Consider the following 21,635-nt stretch of genomic DNA (forward strand, 5'->3'; position numbering starts at 1 on the left):
AAAGAACTTGCTGCCAGACGTGCTAGGCTCCCACTACAGACATCTATTCCCTAGAAATTAATTCCACAGCTAGGCTGGGGTGAAATGTACCTCCAGCTCCTGAGGGTGCAATTGGGAGCCAGGCTGGCTCCATGTGGATACTCAGGAAGGCCATGATGTGGGAGAGATGTTAGACACGTGGTGACATGGCAGGACTTGCTTGCGGCCTTGTGCACAGCACGTGGGGAGCTGGTGGCAGAGCTCGTTCCCACCGTGTTAGGCTCAGCCTCATGTAAAGCACAGTTTTGAGGCAAACATCCCTCTTTATGAGTTTTGTTTTTGGTGTGATGCCTTGGCCCTCTTGCAGAGTCATTCCTCAGTCTAGGAGCTGGGATTCGTAGACAGAAACTTGCAGCCAAGAGCAAGTTCTGGGCAGGGAGTTCTGCTATCAGCCTGCAGCTGGTCTCATCCCTGCCTCCCTGTGCTCTCCAGAGTTAAAAATAAGGTAAAAGTAAATCTTTCTGGGCTTCACAGGAAAAAGGAGAGCGGAATGTCAGGAGCACCAAAGGGTCTGCGCAATGCGGCCTCCTCCCCGCCGCCCTCCTTCCTGCCCCTCCTCTGCCTTCATCGCCCACGGAGCGAGGCCCAGTGCTTCTAGGAAGAGCTCGGCCGAGTCAGCAGCCGCCAGTTCTGGGAAGCGCGGCCCCGGGCCCCATGGGATGCTTCAGGGAATTCTTGTTGCCCTTCCAAGGATGGCAAAGAGCTCGTCCAGTGACCTGGGGCTCCCCAGCAGCAGGGGCAAGAGCTTGGAGTCACGCCATGGAGCTGGAAACATTCCCGGAGGCAGAAGGGCCTGAAGATTTATGCCCCGCTCCAAACTGTACTACAGTACGTTGTTTGGCTTCTTGGGGGAGCAGGAGAAAGAGTTTGCTACACAGGAGATACCAGTGGTGACCACAGGAATTTAAAAAAGGGATATGGAGTTAAAAGGTCAAAATTTCCCGCCATCAGTCATCGGCTCCTTGGTAGAGCGAAGAGGGTGCCAAGGGCCCAGACAGGGATTTCTGGGCCCAGTAACCTCCCACAACCACATGATCTTGGATAAATGAGACGAGGAGCCATAAATCAGGGCTGAGGCTGCCTTGGGCTCCGTCCCACACGTTCCGCTCCCATCCATCATTTGCCTGCTCCGCGCTCAGCCCTGCTCCAGGTTCTCTCCTCCCAAGGGAGCCAACAGGAACTTTTCTTCCGAAGCCTGCAACGCTTCTAAGGAAAGTGCTCAGCATGACACTGACAAATTAATGTTATTTCTGCTACCCATTCGCAAGATAAAAATTATTCCAACCACTGCTGGCAGCCTGGGAGGAGTGAGTTTCTCACAGCACTATTTCAGTGCATCTTTGCCGTGCAGTTGCTGACTTGCCCTGGGTTGGCTTCCAATTAACAGAGGTCTGAGGGGAGCAAATTTTGAAACGAGATATTGGCTTCTAAGGTACTTTAATAAGTCTCTGTAGCAATGCTGCAGGCTGCAGATAGTGCCTGTTTTTTCTATTTTTTGCATGTGACACTCACAGAGGGGTGGCTTTCCTGGAAGGCGAGGCATAGCATGTCGTCTCCAGGGGCTGTTCCTTGAGTGCTGTCAGCCTTGCCCTGGATGGAGTAGCAAGTTTTCTCTTTGCTTTCACATGTAATACCTTTCTAAAGGATCAGCAAACAAACCTCTTTCTTCCAACATATTCATTGTGATTCTGCTTCTAGGCTCGGTCAGAATTTGTGCTACTGCTTTTCTACCTTCCTCTGTTCTATTGTTTTGGGTTTTTTTTTCATGTATATTTTTCCACTGTGAAGAAACTTCCACCAAATGACAGCTAGCAAAATCTTTTCAGCACGACTATGCCTGAGGGCACGTGTGTTTGGGAAGGGGCATATGCTGGTCTTCAGGAGCAGTGGGGGCAGCAGCTATTCTTGCTCATCATGTTAAAACCTTAATAGATCCACAGGATTATGCTGCTGGAGTAGCTCTTCCATCAAAGCCATAGCAACTTCCTTGCTGGCTTTTATTTTCTTTGTCTACTAGATGTATTCGGTTTCCATGAGCAACTAATTAAAATGCAGAAGAGTAGCTCTTTATTAAGGTTTTATTACCATTTAATTTGCTTTTCAGTTTTCAGTAAGAGATCAAAAAGCTTAGCTCTTTCCTAGAAAGCCAACAGAAGGCTGGCGGTGCTGCGCCAGGATACTCTCCCTCTAACCACTTTACGTGCTCAGTGAAGACTAGACACAGACCCCTACAAGGGGACGACACGATGTGGCTGAGTGCCAGGGACAAGAGCAGGACCCAAGCATCTCCTGGTGCCAGTGAGCATCCTTCCTGCCTGGAGCATGGATCCTGCACACTTCTCACTCACCTGAAGCACTGAAATCCTGAAACCAAGCCCTGCCGAGTCCTCCCTCCCTCAACCCATTCCCTATGTGCACTGATTCCTCCCTCGTGTGCTTGTATACCCCAAGGATGAGTGCTAGATAGAGAAAAATTTCTTATCACAGCTTCTGTAGGGTCTCCTGAGTCTCTGCTGGTGTGTGTTTGACGTGGGTGCTGATGGAAATGTATGCATATTGCAGCTGTCTTTCTGAGATTGCCCATAGACTCTTCCCATGGAAGAGTCTTTCTCTCTCCTTTCTCTCCTAACAGATTCAGTTTATTTTCAGTTATCCTTCAGTGGTAAACCTCGAGGGATGGAGGAAGAGCACATTTGTGTTGTCTATAGGTACTTTCCTTTAATGGAGTTATTCCCTGGCTTTTTAGAGTGTCCTCTCTTGCCTGAACACAGCTAGGACAGCACAAGGAGCCTTTTCTTTCATGCCTCCAGTTTTCTTTTCTTCACCAAATATTCATTTTTGGATGCACGCACATGCTTAAAATTAGACAGCACTCCTTGTCTTTGTGACTTGTTGCTTTGCTGCAGTGAAGAGACAGGATGGAACTGAGGAAAGCCAAGAAATTCTATACCAAGTAAAGAAAAAAAAAAAAGAAATCGTTATTGTTTCTGTCTTTCCATTAGTGTCACTGGCATAAATAGGTGCGCTCAGTTGTATGCAACATCAGCTGCTGCTGTTCATGTGGGCAGAACCTGCGTTTCAGATGGTACTTGTACAGCAATTCACTTGTCTGCTTATGGACTCTTGAGGAATTCTTGGTGAATGCAATGTCACATTTACTATTTACTAAAAGGAAAGCTTCCTTTTAGGAAAGCTTGCATATAACTTGTTTGCTATGTGTGTCTCCTGGAGATAAAACAAGATGCAGCTTTCTGACCCCATAGCTTTCAAACAAGCTGATCCCTCAAAGAAACTCTCAGTGATTTAACTTTTGATGAATTTGTTACCTAATCTGAGGGAACAAGAAGGCGGCAAGCTTTCTTTTCTTATGGGAAACTGGTATCCTAACTCAAACAGATCCTCCACCTCCCTAAACACACACACATTTTGCTACAAATCTTCCTTTATCCTGTTAACTCCCTTCCAGATACTAAATGCATAGCTATTTCCTGTCTTAGCACATGCAAGTTCCTTTGCAAGAGATGAGCATTGCCTGAGATTGAGAAACTGAGCATTCTCTGCGACTTGGCCTGGCTCTGCTTGGCAGTTGGGCTAACTGAATTATGCCACATGCTCTGTCGGCTCTTAGTGCCAAGCAGCTTTTGCCCTTCCTCCCTCTGGGTGCTCTCTGTGCCACATTGTCATGCCAGGAGTTGCATGGAAAATCCTGCTTGCTGGAACCCGTGCAACCTGCAGGCAGGCAGTAGGCACTGGCTCAGTGGGGAGCTTGGAGCAGCTGGAAAGAAACGGGAATTCTTTGATGCACAATGTTTGCAAAACGTGCCTGTCTCTTTGCAGTGACCTGTGAACAAGTGCAAAAAGCGTGAGACTCCCTGTTTCTTTAGCCACAGAAAAAATCTCTCTGATCTGAAATTTCCACTATCATTAGAAGAGGCTTTTCCTTCCAAATTGACTCTCAGGTGGGCTTAGGAAAACCTCACGCAGATTTCTTGCTTAGCAGTGAATGGGAAGCTTGCAAAGGTATTCAAGCTGCAGTATGAGTGTATTGTGATCTTCTGCCAGTGTCTTAGTTCCCTCTTGATACCACATATCTCTCCTGGTTTGTTTGCCTTCTCACTTGTTACCTCACTCTCCCATTGCATGAGACCTGGGAGAAGGCTGTAGGAAACAGGGATAGGTGGGAGACTGAGGAAGAATGCCTTGTCGTGGAGGAAAGCATCAGTAGCTTTTGTTGGTGCATCTCAGTGTGGAGGGGATGTTTGAGCAGCTTAAAGGCTGTGCAAACTCATCTCTGAAAGCAGTGAATCCCATTGGAGAGGCCTGCAGCTGAAATAGAGACACACTCAACAGGAGGACCACGTGGCGCTCTGTTGACCAGCAGCTGTGCTGTCTGCAGCTGGAGCATCTGCTGCAATGAGAGCAACTGCATCATGCTGTACGTCCCTGCTCCCAGATCTTCATGGAGAGAGCGGCCACGTCTGCAGTGGGCCATCCGTGATGATTCCTGCTTACAAGGAATCCCCAATATTTAAATATATTTGAGATTGCTTTAGCTTTGATTGCTGAAGAATCATGAATTGGGCAGTTATTACTCCTGTTAATAGATGGTAACAGGGAGGCAATGAATATGTTGCTGCCCATTTCATCTTTCGACTCAATGACTGTTGGCCTTTCAAGTTGTGCCTACTTTGGCAAGGTGTGGGTTGGACCCAGGGAACAGTGATAGAATGAGAGGGAATGCACCAGGAGAGTTTCAGGTTGGATATCAGGAAAAACTTCTCCAGAAGAGTTATCAGGCACTGGCACGGGCTGCCCGGGGAGGTGGTGGAGTCACCGTCCCTGGAGGTGCTCAAGAAATGTGTAGATGTGATACTAAGGAACGTAGTTTAGTGGGCAGCGTTGGTGGATGGTTGGGCTAGATTACCTTATAGATCTTTTCCAACCTCAGGTGGGAGGGAGATGTGTTCTTATAGGCAGAGAGCCCAAGGCAATACACTGGAAAAATGTGAGCAACTATGTCCGCATCCTGCCTGGCCGTGTTCATGGATTGTCTCTTTCACCTCTCTAATTTACATGTGAGCACTTCTGCTCTTCCATTTCCAGACTGTAGTTTGGGGTGTTGTCTGGTAGTGAATCGCCAGCGTTGTTTTGTGGATGGAGCTGTACGAAGCAATTCCTGTATATCCCTTAATGACTCGTGCATCAGTATTTAGATTAAGGATAAGTTCTAGCCATTATAAAATTAACACCTGTGCTGAACTTGGCACGCTTACATAAAGCCTTTAGAAAACCTTGGATGAAAACTCTGCAGAAAACCAATTGCTATAAATAACTGTGGTGTGTCGCTGCATCTCTATTTATCTGAGAGGACAGAGTCACGGCGTGCCCGCTCCTCCAGGCGGTGGGCAGCTCCCACAGCCAGGTGCGTGGGCACAGCTCTGTGTCCTGTCTGGGCACAGGGACGTTCTGTCAGCAGCATCGTTCGGTTCCCTGAACACTTCCAGCTGCTCCTGTGCCCAGCGCCCTGCCTTCTGGCTTCTCTGTGATTCACGGAATTTGCTCATAGAGCAAAGGGATTTTTTTCTTCTCCTTTTAATAGCAAGTGTTCAGTTAGCATCCTTAGAACAGCCTCTTCCAGCGCTCCCATTGGGCTCTGGGTGGAGGAGGGACGGCTGTCAGCACTCGGAGTTCCTGGAAGAGCTGAAGCGCAGTGAAATGACCCCGGGGAGTGCTGGGCCTCCTGCAGAACTGCAGCGGGGTGGGGGTTGGCACAGCACGGCCCAGAGCCAGCTCCTGTCCTCCTGCAGCCTCACAGCCTCAGCCACATCAGTCCCCAGGAGGGTGTCAGTGCTTCCTGCGGTACCCTCAGTGTCCTTGGTGCTGCTCAGCAGAGGACGTGTGCATGCCTTGCTTACATTATGGCTTTTTACTTCTGGATCATACTCCCATTTGCTTGATGTTTTCTTTCCCTGGTTTATTTGCACTGTACTTGGAACTAACCTTGAGTTGCAGATTTCGTGATTGCAGGTTTCTCTGTTCCTTGCCTTCTAGCTCTCTGCTGCTCTGTGACACACTCAGCTTTTGGGATTTGGGATCACACACACTCAGCTTTTGGGCTTGTTGTCCTCCTACATGCACTCTGCTACTTACAGAGTCTCTTCAAGCTCATATCTTCTTTTACCAGAACCAAATGCCTTCTGCCTAGTGTTCAAGGGCATTCAGGGAAGAGGGGGATAATACCACCACAGACCTTATGGTGAGGGCCTAAGGGAATCAGCACTGAATGTGAAATCTGCCGCAATCTGGAAATGAAACAGCAGTGGCAAGGAACGATCTGGAAGTCTTTCTGCCCCAGCTTTCTGGGATGTGCAGCCCAAGGCATGAGCACAGGGGAAGGGCCTCCTGTTTCGGTGCTCAGGGACACGTGCTGTGCGCAAGGGATTGCCGTGTGTGGGGCAGCAGGAGGGCAGCAGGCCCCAGAGTGTTCTGCTCTGGCTGTCTGAGCTCAGGAGCCAGCCTTCAGCACGGGGTCAGCACGCAGGCTGGTGCTTCGTTCCCCCGTAAAAGCCCCCCATCCTGCTGTGCCATCCCCGCAGCACAGTGACCATGAGCCCTGTCGTGGCTCAGCTGGGCCTGCACCAGTGTGCCACCAGACGAGAGGGAAGCCAAGTCCGAGGTGTGGTACATAGGTATTGCTGCACCATTCCAAGGAGGAACAAAACACGGCTCCAAGTGGAGGTGTGCAATGAAAGCATTCCATGCTCCCAGGCCTGCTGCAACCAGCTTCCAGAGACAAAAAAAGAAAGTGTATCTGTAAAGGAGGCACTTGACATTTAAAGGCAGGGAAATGAAACTAATCAGATACATTGTATGAAGACAGCAGGAGGGAAATGCTCCTTTGTAGCTGGTTTCTTTCCAAACAGATCATCTCATCTCTTGTCAGGCAAGTGCAGCGTGCAGTAGGTGTTGGCCGTCGGAAAGGTGTCACCGGGATGTTAATAGCAGCAGAATCCAACTTTCCGTGAAAAGCTCATTAGCTGCTCAGGTGTCCGGGCAGCACGCCACACCTGCTCCCTGCCAGCAGCGAGGTGCAGGCTGGGGGGATGGTGGATGGGAGGCCCAGCCCCAGCCAGCCCAGCTGGGAGGAAAAAGCCAAGGGAAGGCCTCATGGGTGCGGGCCCAACAGGCAGCTCTGGCTCCTGGGCTGGTAGGGCCTTGGCAACGTGTTTTTTTTCTCCACATGAGGTTATGTGTCTGTTCCCCCGGAGACAGGAGCAGGGATGGAGGTGGGCCGCCGTGCCTCCTGTGTCGCCCGGCTGCGCACGCGCCGTCCCCACCAGCTCCCACGGCGCCAGCAAGCCACCTCTGTACAGAGTGACTTTGGGCCCGCCTGCCTTAGTCCCTGCTATGGGCTTGACCTCAGCAGGGGCAGCTCTGGGAGCCAGCCCCTCTGGCTGCTTTCCAGCTGTGCTGCAGGAGTCTCTTCAGACTTAGGTAGGGCCTACATCCATGTTGGCGTCAGACGCCTTGCCCACTGCTCCTTAAGGACGCTGCCCGGCAGGAGGCTCCAGCCCAGGCTCAGTGCAGGCTGTGCTGGTAGAGCGCTGTGAGACCCCCACCCATGGCCCCCTCCCCAGGCCTCCATGGACACCTCGTCCCCGTGCCATGGAGTGAATCCAGTGACCCAGCCTGGGCAGATCTGAGAATCTCCGCCGCCTCGCTGAGTGCTGGGTAAGGCACAGAGGGTTGCTTCCAGCTTAAGGTAGCAATGGGATGTGCCCAATAACCAGAATAACTGGTTTAAATGAACACAGCCATGCTCTGTCCGTTTTGAATTTGATGTTGAAGAAATGACCTACTTTCTGCAAGAGAGCTGTCATTTTAGAGCAAACGTTAAATTGTTACTTGGTAACTGCGTAGGGTTTGAAGTGCCTTTAATAGTCCCACGTGGTCCTGGGCTGCTGCATTTTGTAGCCGTCTTTGTGTGCCTTGAGGTCAGGCCAGTCACCGTGGATGGCGATCCTGTATGGCTATTTTCTGGTGATGTGGAAGCAGATCGCCGGTACTGGGAGCAGAAGGGAGGAGTGACATGAGCACAGCTCCTCCAGGCGCTTCTGTCAGGCACCACGGCGGGGACGCACACTCAGCCCTTGTGTCCTCAGCCCTCTGGTTTCTCTGTCCCCAGTGGATGCTTCTGGCAGCCGTGGAGAAGACACACAAAGTCCTGACATTGCTGCCCCAAGGAACAAAAGAGGAGACTTTTCTCATCTGCCGGTTTTCCTTGTGTGCCCTGGATGTGCACATCGTTCCACTGAGAGAGATTACAGCTGCTCTACAGCTGTAAAGAAAAAGCAAGATACTAGAATTCAAACATCAAATTTCACTTTATTTTTAACCCAGAGACTTTCCTATGCAGATTGCTGATGTCTTTCTGTGCTGCTATACTGACTCTATTGCTTCAGCTTTGTATGGGTTTGCTCATATCCCAGTGCCTTTTTCTTTAAGAAAATAACACAGCTATGGTTCTTTCAGGATAGGCAGCAAACTGAGAAATTTGTGTCCATACAGATTCCTAGCACGTTTCTTGTTGATTATCGACTGAACCAGGACAGATGTTCATCTTGGAATGCATGCTGATCCCAGGGTTCAGCAGCTGGTAAAGGAATGGCTTTATTCTGCTTTTCCTCCGGCTTATACCACAACACGTACGTCTCATTTGAATTCCTTTTCTTTTGCATCAAAATGCCATCTCTGCAAGGTGAAAGCTATGTGAGAAATCAGAGTTCTCTGTCATAAGTTCAGGTGGGCTTTAATCATCAGCTGCCTCCAAAAGAGCACTGCACTACTGATTAGACCAGCCACGGGAATGCTTAAGGGCAAGTGTAAAAAAAACCCAATTCCTTTTTACTTTGAATTCCTGAAGTATTGCCTTTTGAAGTGTCCTCCTTCGAAAGCAAACATACTGAAACAGCAAAGCATAGGAAATGTTGTTATCTCTGTAGCTGGTCAAGGTAAACCTTATGAGGAGCATTGACCTCCGCTAGCTACATCATCTCATATTTGTTGGGTTGGCACGTGAGATAACTGGCTACCTGGAATCGGCCAGTAACACATTCCCTTCTCATTAACTCATCTGTTTATCAGTAACTTCAGGGAGAGCTTTGAGAACTTTCAGTTTCTGCTCCTGAAAGAATTAGTGGTGGTGGGTATAGGGCTCACTGTAGAATATATGGCAAGTACTGAAAGCCTCTTGGGTTTTAGAGCCACCTAAGCAACAGGCAGAAGAGCGATGCCGTTGCTGCTGGGGGAGAGAGAAGAGAGAAGTAAAAAACAGATTCTCTGACAGATGCCTCTTTCCCTTGCCCCAAGTGTAAGAAGAGAATGTTTTGGCTCTCAGGAAGAGGGCCATCCTTGGGTTGAGGAGCTCATTGACAGGAGTACTGCTTTTCCATCAGAATTCCTCTAGGAAGAGCTGTGCCAGAGGAGATGGTCGTTAGAGAGATACTGGGCCCAAAGGAAAATATAGCCTGTGGGCCAGGCAGGAGGTGCTGGGGATGAAGAGAGACAGGCAGAACTAAGAACAGGCAGGGGCAACAGCAGAGAAACTGTGTCATCAGAGTGCTCTAGCTGGAAAGGGAAAAGCTCACTATTTCACAGTGTATCAGAATCAATGGCTTTTGCAGCAGTGTTTCCCTGCTAACCTAGCGACCAAATTCTTCCTCCCTGCTAGCTTTCAGATCCCAAGCAGCACAGAAGTGTAATGACATTTGCACACTCTGCTTGGATCCGCTGCATGTGCATCCGCCAAGTCAGCATCCTGGCAGGTCACAGCAACCCCGGAGAGTTCGGCCAGCAGGAAAAGGTTTTGCATGCACAGGGAAGCCTTCAATCTCCTGTGTTCTTGGAAAGGAAAGCAATAGAGGGGCCCCAAGTTGGCCCCAGCTGCTGTCCACTCAGCCCCCAGCTGATGCAGCACGCCTGCAGGGCTGTGCTTTTTCTGAAGCTGCCCGCTGCCTCTCAGCTTTCATAGCACGGGGCTGGGGGGAAGGAGATGAAGAAGGGTGAATTGCACGGAGTCTTAGAATAGAAGGAGCATTGTAAAACCAAAGGCTTTGAAGAGAAGGAGGTATTTTCAAAACATTGCAGAGATTTTCAACAAAGTTCCCTGGAAGTAATCCTAGGTCATGTTTAGGCTTTTTCAAATTTACATTTTAATCATAGAGCTCCTTTTATGACTACTTAGCCATTCCAGGCATGTGCGAACACATGGCACATGCATTGTGCAGCATGTTTCTTCAGAATATTTACAGGCTTGGAAGCAGTGATTTGAACTCTGCCTCTGCAGCTTTTGGCAATGACTACTATGACATTTGCATGATGGGAAGGACTGTTGCCAAGTTGGGTAACTTCTGACAAGTATAAACACAGCTCTGCCTTCCATAAACTAGATTTCAAACCATGTTGCTGCTCTGAGGAAGAGAAAGTCCTGACATTAAAGAATATGCTGTCCTTCTGATCAGCTCATAAATCTCTCTGCTGGTGTGTGCTGAGCAAGACTGTGAAGAACAAACAGCAAGGGACTGTGGGGTGGGGTGGGAGGGAGTGGGATGGGATGGGATGAGGTGGGATGGGATGGAATGGGCGGGGATGGGGATGGGGATGGGATGAGGATGGGCACCCCCAGAGCTTAGTACTGTGTCTCGCTGTCTCTTTGTCATAAACGTAATCCAAATCTGTTGTTTTTAGGAGTTGCCACCACCAAAATCTTGTTAGCCACTGTGAAATGAGTTTGCTGAAATGGGTCCAGCTTTGTCTGTCTGGTTTTCCATGGACTAATGGTTAGATACAAACTGGCATTGCAAATGCGCTGATTGATGTAGTTGCAGGTGAATTCAGGAGAAGCCAGAAGTTAACTGTACAGCTTTACAGTGAGCTTTCTTTTTGCTTTCCAAGAATAAATGCTTGGGCTAGAATTTGTGCACACTGATGGGGCACTGTGAGCAGGAAGGCTTTCTTGTATGACATAAACTGCATTTCAGTGTTGTTTCCTGTACAATGCCTTCCTCTAATGCCAAATTACACCAGAGATTGAATCCTTGTTTGTAAAACCTAGAGTATTATGGACCAAATTCAGCCCTGGAGTAATTGAACTCCCGTTGCACCCCATGGGAAGTGAACCTGGATTGAGCTCATTTTGTGTTGCAGGTTTCGCAGGCAGGGCTGTCAGTCAGAGCAGCGCTTTGCCAAGAGCTGCAGTCAGGATTGCTGCAGCACCTCCAGGATCCAGAAAATCCCGTGGCTGGGCTGTGCAGGCTGCCAGGCTGGAGGCCAAGGCGCTCGAGCCCTGGCTGGGCTCCGCCACTGGGATTTGGTTGACCAGCTCATCTCAAGTCCTTCCGTCTGGCAAAGTTATATCAGAAATTTCTGAGAAAATACCGTGTCTCCGATTATATGTTTGAGCAAGCTAATACTTCAGTAGCCAATATTATTTCAGGGTTTTATTGTTGCTGTAGTTGCACGGTGTACAATAGAGCAAATGCCTTTCCTGAGTAGAGCGCTCACTTAATACCTATTTTTACAATAATCGGCATCATATTCATGTTTGTCACTCAAATTTGAGCTGCTGCAAAGTACAGTTATACAACACTTAGGGAGTAATCGCACTTCAGGAAAAAGCCTTGCCAGTGAGGGCTGAGAAAGAGGAGCAGAAGGGTGTTCCTGTTCCCAAAAGGAAAGCTCTCTTCTGCAAACCTGGCACGGTCTGTCAGATGGGAGCAGTCCCAACGGGTCCCTCCCCTGCTGGGGCAGGCTGCTTGCTCTGCCAGCTGCTCTTTTCTGTACCTGAGCTACTCAGATGGTGATTCTGTAGGAATGCATGACCAGCTCTGCATGGAGCTGACCCGACCCCCGCAAAGCATCTCCCACTGCGACCGATACTGGAGGATTAGGAGAGTGTGAGGACTGAACCCCGGTGGTTTGTAGTAAAATTTTCCTTTTTCATCGAGTTTCGTCTTCGTCTTTAAGAAATACCAGCTAAGTGCTGAAGCTTTGTTGTACACACACAGAGATGTGGTGGGTGCCCTGTCCCTGGAGACTTTCAAGGCCAGGCTGGACCAGGCTCTGAGCAACCTGGTGGAGCTGTGCACGTCCCTGTTCATTGCAGGGGAGTTGGACTAGATGACATTTAAAGATCCCCTCCAACTCCAAGGATTCTGTGATTCTGCTCCTTTCCCTTTCACAACCAAAAAGCCCTCCAAATGATTACTTTAAGATCCAAATTACATTTTCCTTATGGGAACTTTATTCATAGTTTCCTTCTGAAGTATATTGTCTGAGCAGATAGTGAAACTGTACGAATGACTTTCCTTTGGTCATGTCTACATTTTGGCTGCCAGGGACCTCCTCTGAACAATATGCTCTTCTTTTGTTTTCACAATTGAAAAACAAACAAACCCTGATTCTCGCTAAAATTTGAAATACAATGTTTGTATACACTCACCAGTCTATCCCATGCCACCGCTGAGAGCCTCTGAGCTGGTTTTGTTCCTAGCCCTGTTTGTCATTTTCCTTTGGGCCAGTTTTTGCTGTATGCAGAGTTGATGACGGCCGCCTGGCTGATGCTGCAGCACCAGGCCTGCTCCCCCGGGCGCTTTCCCCACTCGCTGAGCAGCGTGTAGCACGAGCCACACAACCACTGTGCTTTGCAGCAGCGTAAGTGGAACGTCAAAGTGGGGCTCGCACGAGGCAGCGTTAACCTCATAGGTCCACTTTCTCAGACAGTGCTTTGCCCTGTGCTGCAGCCCTTGGGGCTGTGGTGGGCGGAGGGCTGGGATGCAATGTTTGTCCTTCCAGGAGCGCTGTGTGTCATCCAGCAGCGTCAGCAGGGGGATGAAAGAGGACCGTGATGAAGTGGATTTGAGCAGATTTGAACATGAGAGCGTGACTGGGCAGAGTTGAAGAGTCACACATCTACTGTCCAGTTAACTTTGATCATAATTTCTGTAATTGCGTAGATAACAGATGAGATGAGTCTGACGGTGGAATTTGGACTGGAAGTGCCATGTAATGATTTGACTGCTGTAACGCACTGACCATGTCTGTCGTGAGAGGATGAAACACACTCCATTCCTTGCTGGCTCGTCTGCCCTGGGTGAAGGGAAGTCACGCTCCTGTGAGGATCTGTGGAGAGGAACGGGATTTTAGCAAATCTGGGAGGGTAGGCTCGTGTGCACGTCAGCAGGTTACTTTTCCCTTCCACGTGTTGCTGTTTCAGAAGGCTGATTATTTAAGACGGAAAATGTTACCATATGTGCCTAACAAACTGCAGGGTATTTCTGCTCTGGCAGGGAGCCATGGTAGTGTGGTTTCAGCCATGGGCTGGGATTTCTGTTCCCTGTCGTGTCAGTCCGCTTCTCAGGGAAGGCTCCGTGTCCGTGTGCCTCTCGCAGTCAGAAACTGCAGAACGAGAGAGCCCAGCCCGGCTGTCCTACCGTGCCTCAGCAAACCGACAGGTGTCCCCAGGAGAGATTCTGCCACTGTATTTCAGCAGCAATATGGGTCAGCTGGTGTTTAAATGAATGCTCCCACTTCCAGAGTGTGGATCTCCACTGTAAGGAATGAGGCCAGTCCACATGGAGGTTTGGGACAGGAGTTCTCAGAACGTGAACTTGTTTGCTCTCAAGAAATGTGCTGAAGATGCAGGAGTGGGAGTCATTAAGATAACGTGTGATTGCTGTACTGTGTTGGCTTGACTCATGCCCATCGCTTCTGCGGAAAGGGAGCAGCAGGGTTTCATGTGTGCAGCTATGGGAAAAGTTCAGCCCAGCTAAGAGAAGAGGAAAGTACTTAGTAATGAATCAGTATTTCCCAGGGTTTTCCAAGTTCCCTTTTGAAAGTGGATGCAGCTTTTCTTTTCTTCTCATTTTTCCACTTTTTCCGTATTTTACCCCCTCTACATCCCTTTTCCTTTTCCCCATAAAACAAAAGGGATGTGGTTGTTTTTAACAACTTAACCCTAAGCAGGACATTCTGTTGCCAGTTTCCTAGCTGGCGTGCAATGCAAACCCACTGGTGAAGGTCTGAAACATTGCTTGCTGGTGCGTGGCAGCCCCACGACCGGCACAAAAAGGGCAGCAGGTGCTTAGGAACACCTTCCAGCACAACGCCAGACATTGGAGCTGGTGCGTTAGGATAACGGAAGGGACTAATCGAGATTGTGTTTTTTTTCTGAGCATATGTTTTGGTTTCCGTTCCCTGGGAGATGAGTGTGGAGGGGTGGCAGCAGAGCCCACGCCAGCACGGGGTTCCCTGGTGCGCTCCCCATGTCTGCCCGCAGCGGGGCGGGTGGGCTGGCTGCCGGCCGGGGCAGGAAGCTGGAGCCATCAGCCTCCATCCTGGGCAGGTCTGTGCTTTCCGAGCTCCTCTTTCAACATCCCCATCAGCAGAATTTTTCTTTCAGGCCAACGTCAAGCCTGCTGTAAACAAGTTACCAAACTTCCAGCTACGTTCCGTCTCCTTTTCCCTAGATTGTAATGGTTTTCTATGGCACACAGAAGCAATACAGAAATCATTCCTGTCTTTTTCTACATCCTTATAAAACACTCCTCCGGCCCTTGGCGGGGTGGGACTCGGGGCCTGCTGCTTCCTGTCTGTGTGCAGCGGAACCCAGGCCACGCCGCTGTCGGCTCCGAAGGGCTTTCCCTTTTGGTTGTTTAAAAGGAATGGGTGAGACTGCCCGGTCTCCCCAGGGAGGATCTCTGTGACTATCAAAGGCACTCATCCATCCGGATTTCACCAAAGATTTACACACGGAGTGGCTTTAAAATATATTTAAAACGTTTATTGAAAATCCAAGTCAAGTGAACTTTAACAAACTGTTCAAGATAGAAGAAACTGACTTCTGGAGTAACTGTATTGTTTATTCCTTGTATTGCAGTAGCACCTAGAGAACCCTATTGTGCTAGATGTGGTACAGACAACGGAGGTGGTCCCTGCCCAGATGAGCTTACAGCCTCCAGCTCAGCACCTGCTGGCGGTTAACCAGCCCTTCATTCTCCTTACATGCTTCTGCCCACTTAGCTGCACTCTCCTGGGGCAACGAGGTCAAACCCTCAAGCTTGGTTTCCCCATTACCCCAGCAGTGAAAGATCAAGTGGGAAGGAGGTTTCAGAGAGCTGAATGACTTGCCCGTTCCCGCTGCACATTTCTCAGACTGCGTGTGCTGTACAGACCTAGGCTGTGGCTAAGCCATGTGGGCTTCCTGAGATCACTGCTGCTCCTCACGGAGCTGTGGTTTCCTTGTTCCCAGTGTCCTCAGGCAGAGAGGTGTTTGGATAAAAGGAAGCCTTGACAGTGGTTTTATGTTTTATGTTATTTAAAAAAAATGTTTTGCCTTTTAAGTTCTCATTCAGTGCCTCCCCATGGATGTTGCCATATGGGGCAAAGTGGAAGGGTACAATAAAAAGCCAACCTGACATCACACGCTGTCAATCATTGAAGTATCAAAAACAAAGCTTGCAAGAGCACAAACCTGTATAAATGTGGGGAGGAAAAAAAGAAAGGACACAGACTGAGCACATTGGGGCATCTCGTTCCTTTGGGCAGCTTTCACTTAGGTTGGAAGGAACTCCACCTGTTTTTTGAGTTTGTCTCCTGGGTCACTGTCCCATCCTTTCTCACCTCCTCTCTCAGTACTCAGAGATAGCTGGGATTTGTCTCTAGTAATTCACAGAGCCTCAGAGAGATCCAGGGAGGGATAAGCAAGGAACCCTTAACATTGCTTCAAGTTTGACAAAGTTATGGGGTCTTAGAAGCAAAAGAAGCAACAGGATAATTTCTCTAGTTCTGTGTGTCAAGCCTAGAGCTTGAAGTGGCTCCTGCAGGCTGGGAGGGAATGGGATCATGGAATGAAGGAGGGGCTCTGTCTCATTTGGGGGCAGAGCCCAGCTGCCCTACACCTCCCTGCAAAGAGCCAGGGAGAGCCACTGTGCCTCATTCAAAGAGGCGTGAAAGGGATGGGCTCTGAGAAGTAAACCCAGGGCAGAAAAACTATTTAAAGATAACAAACATGCAAGTCTGAGAAAGGGGGAAGAGAGGTCTGGACCTTGGCAGAGAAAGAAGTTAAACGTGGTTTCCAGTGCGCGCTAGAACACGGCTCTTATTGGAGCCACGTGGCTCGGGAATGGCGCTGGCAGTGGCAGAGCAGCTGGCAGCCTGGCGCAGTGTGAGCGGGCAGAAGGACGGCTCTTCCTGCTGAGGTGCGTGCCACTTGTTACCCCCCCAATAAATAAATAAATAGCCTGAAGCCGTGCGGCGCTGGCACAGCTCAGCAGGGCTGTCCCCAAACCCGGTCAAGGAGGCACTGTTCAGAACGGGGCTCACAACACCACCCCGCGCCAGCTGCCCTGCCACCAAGACCCTCCACCTGCAGGTGGGAGAGCTGGCTTTGTGGTTACTCGTTTTGTCACTAACTTCCTTCTGAGATGGAGAGGGTGGCAGAATGGGATGAGCGCTCCCTGGCCCAAGCTCAGTATCCGGAACCTCTGCTCTGAGTTCTCGAGGAAGAATGGCTTCCTCCAGCAGTCCCCCAGGGCACAGCGTGCATCTCTGGGGCAGGTGCAAGCTGCCCCAATGTGCTCTGAGGTTACAGTGCTCAGCCCCTGCAGCTGGGAGAGAGAAAAAATTCTCCTTACCTGCAGCGCCAGGTCTGGGTGCAGCTGAGCCCCACAGCCCAGGAGTCTGCGGGAGTTTGGATGCGGACGGCAGGGACCTGCTGCAGGCACGGGCTCAGACAGGTGCCATATGAGTGCAGATCCACATCCAAATTCCCACAGGTGTTTGGCTGCCAGTTGGCTGGGAGCCTTTAATTCTATCTCAAAAAGAAACAAAACAAAACAAAAAAGAAACAATAAAGTAAAAGGTGCATTTTAAAATGTCACGAGGAGAGAAACTGCCACGGAAATAAATAGCGAAAATAACAAGGTGAACATCTGTGTCACAGCAACTCTGAATTCAAGTAGTGTGCACATGCCTACAGCACTTTCTCACGGCCGCCGCTGGCTCGGCCCGAGGATCAGAGCTCAGGTGGTGCCCCAGTGCCGGGACAGCCAGCTCCTCCCTGCTGGAATGGACGTGGAGAGACGGGGAGAGGAAGGGCGGTGCAGTCTGTGCGGACAGTCAGGGCCGTGCAGTTCCCACCTGGTGCCGGTGGGACGAGGACAAGCCAAGTTCTCTTGCCCTGCTCCCACCCGTCGTGCCCGAGAGGCGGCGGCCGTGCCTCAGAGCTGGAAGGGGTATTGCTTCAGGTAGTCCCCCATCCGCCGGGGCAGCGGCAGCCGCTCCACCTCGGCCGTGCAGCGGTTGATGCGCAGCCGGCAGAGGTGCTGCAGGCTGGGGATGCTGTCCTTACGGCCCAGCGGCCGGAGGAGCTTCAGGTGCACGGCCGCTACCGCCACCTCCTTCTGCACGGGGGGCAGCGGGGCCGGCGGCGGGTAGGGCGCCTCGCTCTTGCTTTCCGTCGTGCAGGACGTGACGTAGTGCTGGATGAGGCTGACCACGTCCGGGAAGGCCAGGATGCGGGGCTTGGACAAGTAGTTGGAGTCCAGGCGGAACTTGCTGTCAGCGTACTCGATGCGCACGTTGGTGGGACCGCGGTTGGTCTTGACCGAGAGCGTGAACAGGTAGCTGGGATGCGTGCTGTCCCGCACCAGGAAGGTGCCCTCGGGCATCTTCTGCAGGTGCTGCTTGGCCTCGCTGGCTGTGATGGAGCCCCAGTACCAGCCTGGAAAAGCGCCCAGAGAGCACTCGTTAGGGAAGGAGCGTGCCGGAGGGCCAGCAGCGGGCTGGGGCTGGGACCTGGAGGGCCGGAGCCGCATGCACACCACATGGGACCACCCCGCACCCCTACCCAGGGCTGGCCCTTACCGGACTCCCGCAGGTAGGAGAAGGTCTTTGCAATGCAGAGGAGGTCTTCCTCGGGGTCCCGCGTCTGAGGCGCGCTGCTGTCTGGCTCCGGTGCTGCAAAGGCTGGCGCAGGCTCCTCTGGGAAGGCCGGAACCGGGAGGGGCTGCATGATGTGCTCCGTCAGATCCTCCGCGATGCCGCGCAGCGACAGCCTCTGGATCTTCTCCTCTGCCAGCAAGGGGTGAGGTCTGAAACAAAGGGCACAGCGCGTTACCTCTCGGGGCCGTGAAGGGCTGCTCGGTGCATGCTGCCTTGTGCTGCTGCGTGCAACCTTCAACAAGCAGACCGCAATAACGTTGCATTCCACACTGAGATCAGCGCATGGGAACCATAGAACCACAGCACGGTTGGGTTGCGAAGGACGTCCCAGCCCCCCCAGCCCCACCCCTGCCATGGGCTGGCTGCACCCCAGCTCAGGCTGCCCAGGGCCCCTCCATGGCCTGGGGCACCTCCAGGGATGGGCACCCACAGCTCTGGAAGGAAAGACATGGCTGAAGATGAGCCCTGAGGAACACGGGAGACACTGGCCTAATTCACCTTGGAAAAGTTGCTCTGTCTGCAATTCAGGTTGATGTGAAATCTGATGATTTTAAATGCTGGCTTTTAATGAATAGTTTCAGAGGCAATGAGCTTCGTAGCAGATTTCCAGCTTCATCATTACAAGCTGGAGCATTTCTGCATCTGTCAGTGGGTCTGTTAGTCATTTACTGTACTATAATTAGAAGCAGAATTGCGAATTGCTTGGGTTGCGTCCTACCTGCTTTCTACTGAAATGGCCCTGATCCGGAATGTGCTGCTAGAGCTAAGGGCTCGGGTGGCACAGCAGTGGGAGTCCCCGGTTCAGCCAAACCCCTGCACTCAAGGGCACGATGGGGACGTTGGTGCAAACACCAGCCCCAGGGTTCCTGCAGGACGCCGCGGGGCTCTGAGCACCGTGCCCATGGCACGGCCATGCTCCCCAGCGAAATCACTGCCCTCCGTCCCATCCTCCGTGCTCGCCGCCCTGCTCCACCTCCCGCACTGTGTCCCCCACGCGCTCGAGGCATTGAGAACAAAAGGTGAATGCGGCTGTCCCTGCTCCGCAGAACCCACGGGGACGGCAGCACTGCTCCGGCAGCACCGCAGGAAGGAGCGGGGGCTGCGGGTGCTTCCCCTCCCGTCGGCTCCTTCTGCGCCTTACGTGAGCTGCAGCCCTGCAGGGACGTGCTGTGAGGTGGCTGCTGGGGACAGGAGCGGGAAGCAGAAGGGGCTGGGGAGGAGAGCAGGCTGGGCAGAGCCTGAGGGCGATTCCTCCACGATTTGAGAGTGAGCGCCCATCAGCGCCGTGAGCCTGCGCTTGTAACAGAGCAGCGCCGGCGTGGGTAAGGTCTGCGTAAAACCAGAGGTAGCAATCCACCTACGAAGGGAGATGACACTGTTGCCCATATGAGACGTGGCAAACCCCCACTATTCTGCGGCTCTTCAGAAAAGAGCATTTTTCCAGCGTGGTGTCAAGCAGGCTATCTGCTGCCTTGCGGGGCATGTGATCCTCGTTTCTTCATTCTTATCTATGGGGGGAGCCCCTATCTCCCCCAGGCCCCGTGCCGCAGGGCTGGCTCTCTGTGCCGCAGCGCACCGAGCGCTCGGTGTTCCCGGTGCCGGCTGCTGCCATGTGGCTTCCCCCAGGCGTCCCCCGAGCTGTGGCTGCAGGGAAAGGGGTGCCACTCCTAAAGCCCCGCAGCCGTGCCCCTCTCTGCACAGCGCTCTCCCAAGCGCCTGGCCGCCTGTGCTCCCGGGGAAGGACATTCCCGGCTCTCCCTTCCCTACACCACGGTGCCCGGCCGGGAGCTGCCCAGCACCTCTGCGCGGCGCCCACCCCACACCTGTGCGTGCCACTGTCCCAGTTCTGAAGCTCCCCCCTAATTTCACCTGGAAGCTTTTCCAGCCCACCAGTTCTGATCGCGAGGAAAACTTTCTTTTGTCCCTAGCATGGAACCATACTCTTCTTTTTCTACTCCCATCTCCTTCCCTCTGCCTTGTGCCTTCGAAAGGAGCTCGGAGCGGCTCACTGGGACAGAGAGGGAGTTAAATACTCCCGGTAAGCTGCTCCATAGGGAGGCTGAAGGCACAGAGAGGCTGCGAGCGGGGAGAGCGGCTCCGACGCGGGGGATGGACGGCAGAGGGACGGGGCAGTGGCCGCCGGCAGCGCTGTGCGGAGCGTTGCGGGAGGGTCTGCCGGGACGGGGCCGCGGGAGCGCGGTGTGCGGGCACGGAGCGCTCGGCTCCGCGTGGGGAACGGGGAAATACTTGGAAATAAGCGCGTGCAGGAAAGAAAGCGGGGGAGAGGAACGCGGGGATCGGGGCGGGTGGTGGGCACAAATGCTGCGCCGGGAGGAAAACAAATGTAAAAAAGCGGCATGTGGGGACCGGAGAGAAACGGCAACGGAACGTCCCCGTGCGCCGGCCCTGAGCGCGTCCCAGCGCCCTGGGAAGCAGAGTTCAGAGAACAGAAACAGATCCTCCGCTCCGGGCTGCGGTCGGCTCTGCAGTTACTTCCCTGCTCAGTGAAACTTGGGAAGACGGCGCAGCGCAGCGCGGGGACGGGCTGCGGAGCTGCGGGGGGGGGTCGGGGGTGCGGTGCGGTGCGGTGCGGTGCGGTGCGCCGGGGGAAGGGTTCAAGTGCGGGTGCCCCGAGCTGAGCGGTGAGCGCGCTTTGCCGGGGCGATGGGAACCGCAGCGCCGCGCTGAGAGTGAGAGCAAAGAGGAGCGAGGGGAGAGCCGCGGAGGCAGCGGGGAGGTGTCGGGAAGCGAGAGCTCCGCCGGCCCTCGGAGCAGAGCGCGGGGAAAGCGGCAGGAAAGCGCCGCGAGCGGAGCACGGGGAGCGAGCGCTGCCCCGGGACCCCCCGCTCCCACCCGTCCCCGCGCGGTGACCGCGCTCCGTGCGGGCGCGTCCCACCCGCACGGCACAGAAAGGCGCCGGGGAAGGAAGGCGCAGCGGCTCGGCACCGCGATGTTCTCAGCGGCGCACAACGCTCCGGGGCCGCAGTGCCCCACGGCCGCTTCGTACCGATTTTTCCTCCCTCCCTCCCACTCCGAAACGGCGAACCCCGCGCGGAACTCGGGGCCGCACTTACCCCGGGACGCAGAGGATCATGTCACTCCCGGGCCAGGGGAAAAGCATCGGGGCCTCGGCAGGGGCAGCGCCCGTCCTCCTCGCTGTGCCCGGCCGCGCCGTGCCCCGTCCCGCACTCCGGAGGCGGCGGCGGAGCCTCAGGAAGAAGCGTTCGGGGCGCCCGGCGCTAATAATAAATGGACGGGAAGGAATAAATAAGGTCCCCGCGAGCGCTGGGAGAGGCACGCGCCTCGGCCCGGGCTGCACAAGTACTGGCGCTCGGCGAGAAAAAAAACCCGCTAAGTAATCTTTTGTTTGCCCCTTTTAATCTGTTCCAGGAAGCGAGGGATTCCTGGAATCGCATTGTATTCGCATCACTCTTCCGATAGCAGCCACGCGAGGAGAAAGAAAAAAAAAAGCGGCAGGTATAAATAGCGGCGCGGCGCCGTGATGTCAGCGCGGGGCCGGGCGGGGCGGCTCGGGGCGATGGGCGCTCGGCTGAGCTCGGCTCGGCTCGGCCCGGCCCGGGTTGGCTCGGCTCGGC

The 21,635-nt window shown here is 52.8% G+C and overlaps 2 protein-coding genes across 9 annotated transcripts in view; one reads left to right on the plus strand and one right to left on the minus strand.

Moving 5' to 3' along the window:
- The window catches only part of HEMK1 (HemK methyltransferase family member 1), a 127,093-nt gene that overhangs the window by 72,375 nt on the left and 33,083 nt on the right, over window positions 1-21,635 (plus strand). Inside the window, exon 14 of one of the 8 annotated variants that reach the window (XR_002442596.1) lies at window positions 21,430-21,574. The exons of 4 other annotated variants lie outside the window; for them this stretch is intronic. The gene's annotated coding sequence lies outside the window, so the exon portion shown is untranslated. Of the gene's footprint in view, window positions 1-513; window positions 3,241-21,429; window positions 21,575-21,635 lie in introns of those variants that run through there. 3 more of the 8 variants (XR_002442601.1, XR_002442603.1, XR_002442597.1) reach the window with 3 other exon arrangements.
- Window positions 14,853-21,485, minus strand: CISH (cytokine inducible SH2 containing protein). Its single transcript, XM_021409734.1, has 3 exons — window positions 21,114-21,485; window positions 17,962-18,188; window positions 14,853-17,818 (listed from the first exon to the last, which is right to left on the minus strand). The coding sequence occupies exons 1-3, from the start codon at window positions 21,158-21,160 to the stop codon at window positions 17,316-17,318; spliced, it is 777 nt and encodes a 258-aa protein (XP_021265409.1). The 5' UTR covers window positions 21,161-21,485; the 3' UTR covers window positions 14,853-17,315.

This window comes from Numida meleagris, chromosome 11, assembly GCF_002078875.1.
Source record: "Numida meleagris isolate 19003 breed g44 Domestic line chromosome 11, NumMel1.0, whole genome shotgun sequence".
NCBI classification, from domain to species: domain Eukaryota; kingdom Metazoa; phylum Chordata; class Aves; order Galliformes; family Numididae; genus Numida; species Numida meleagris.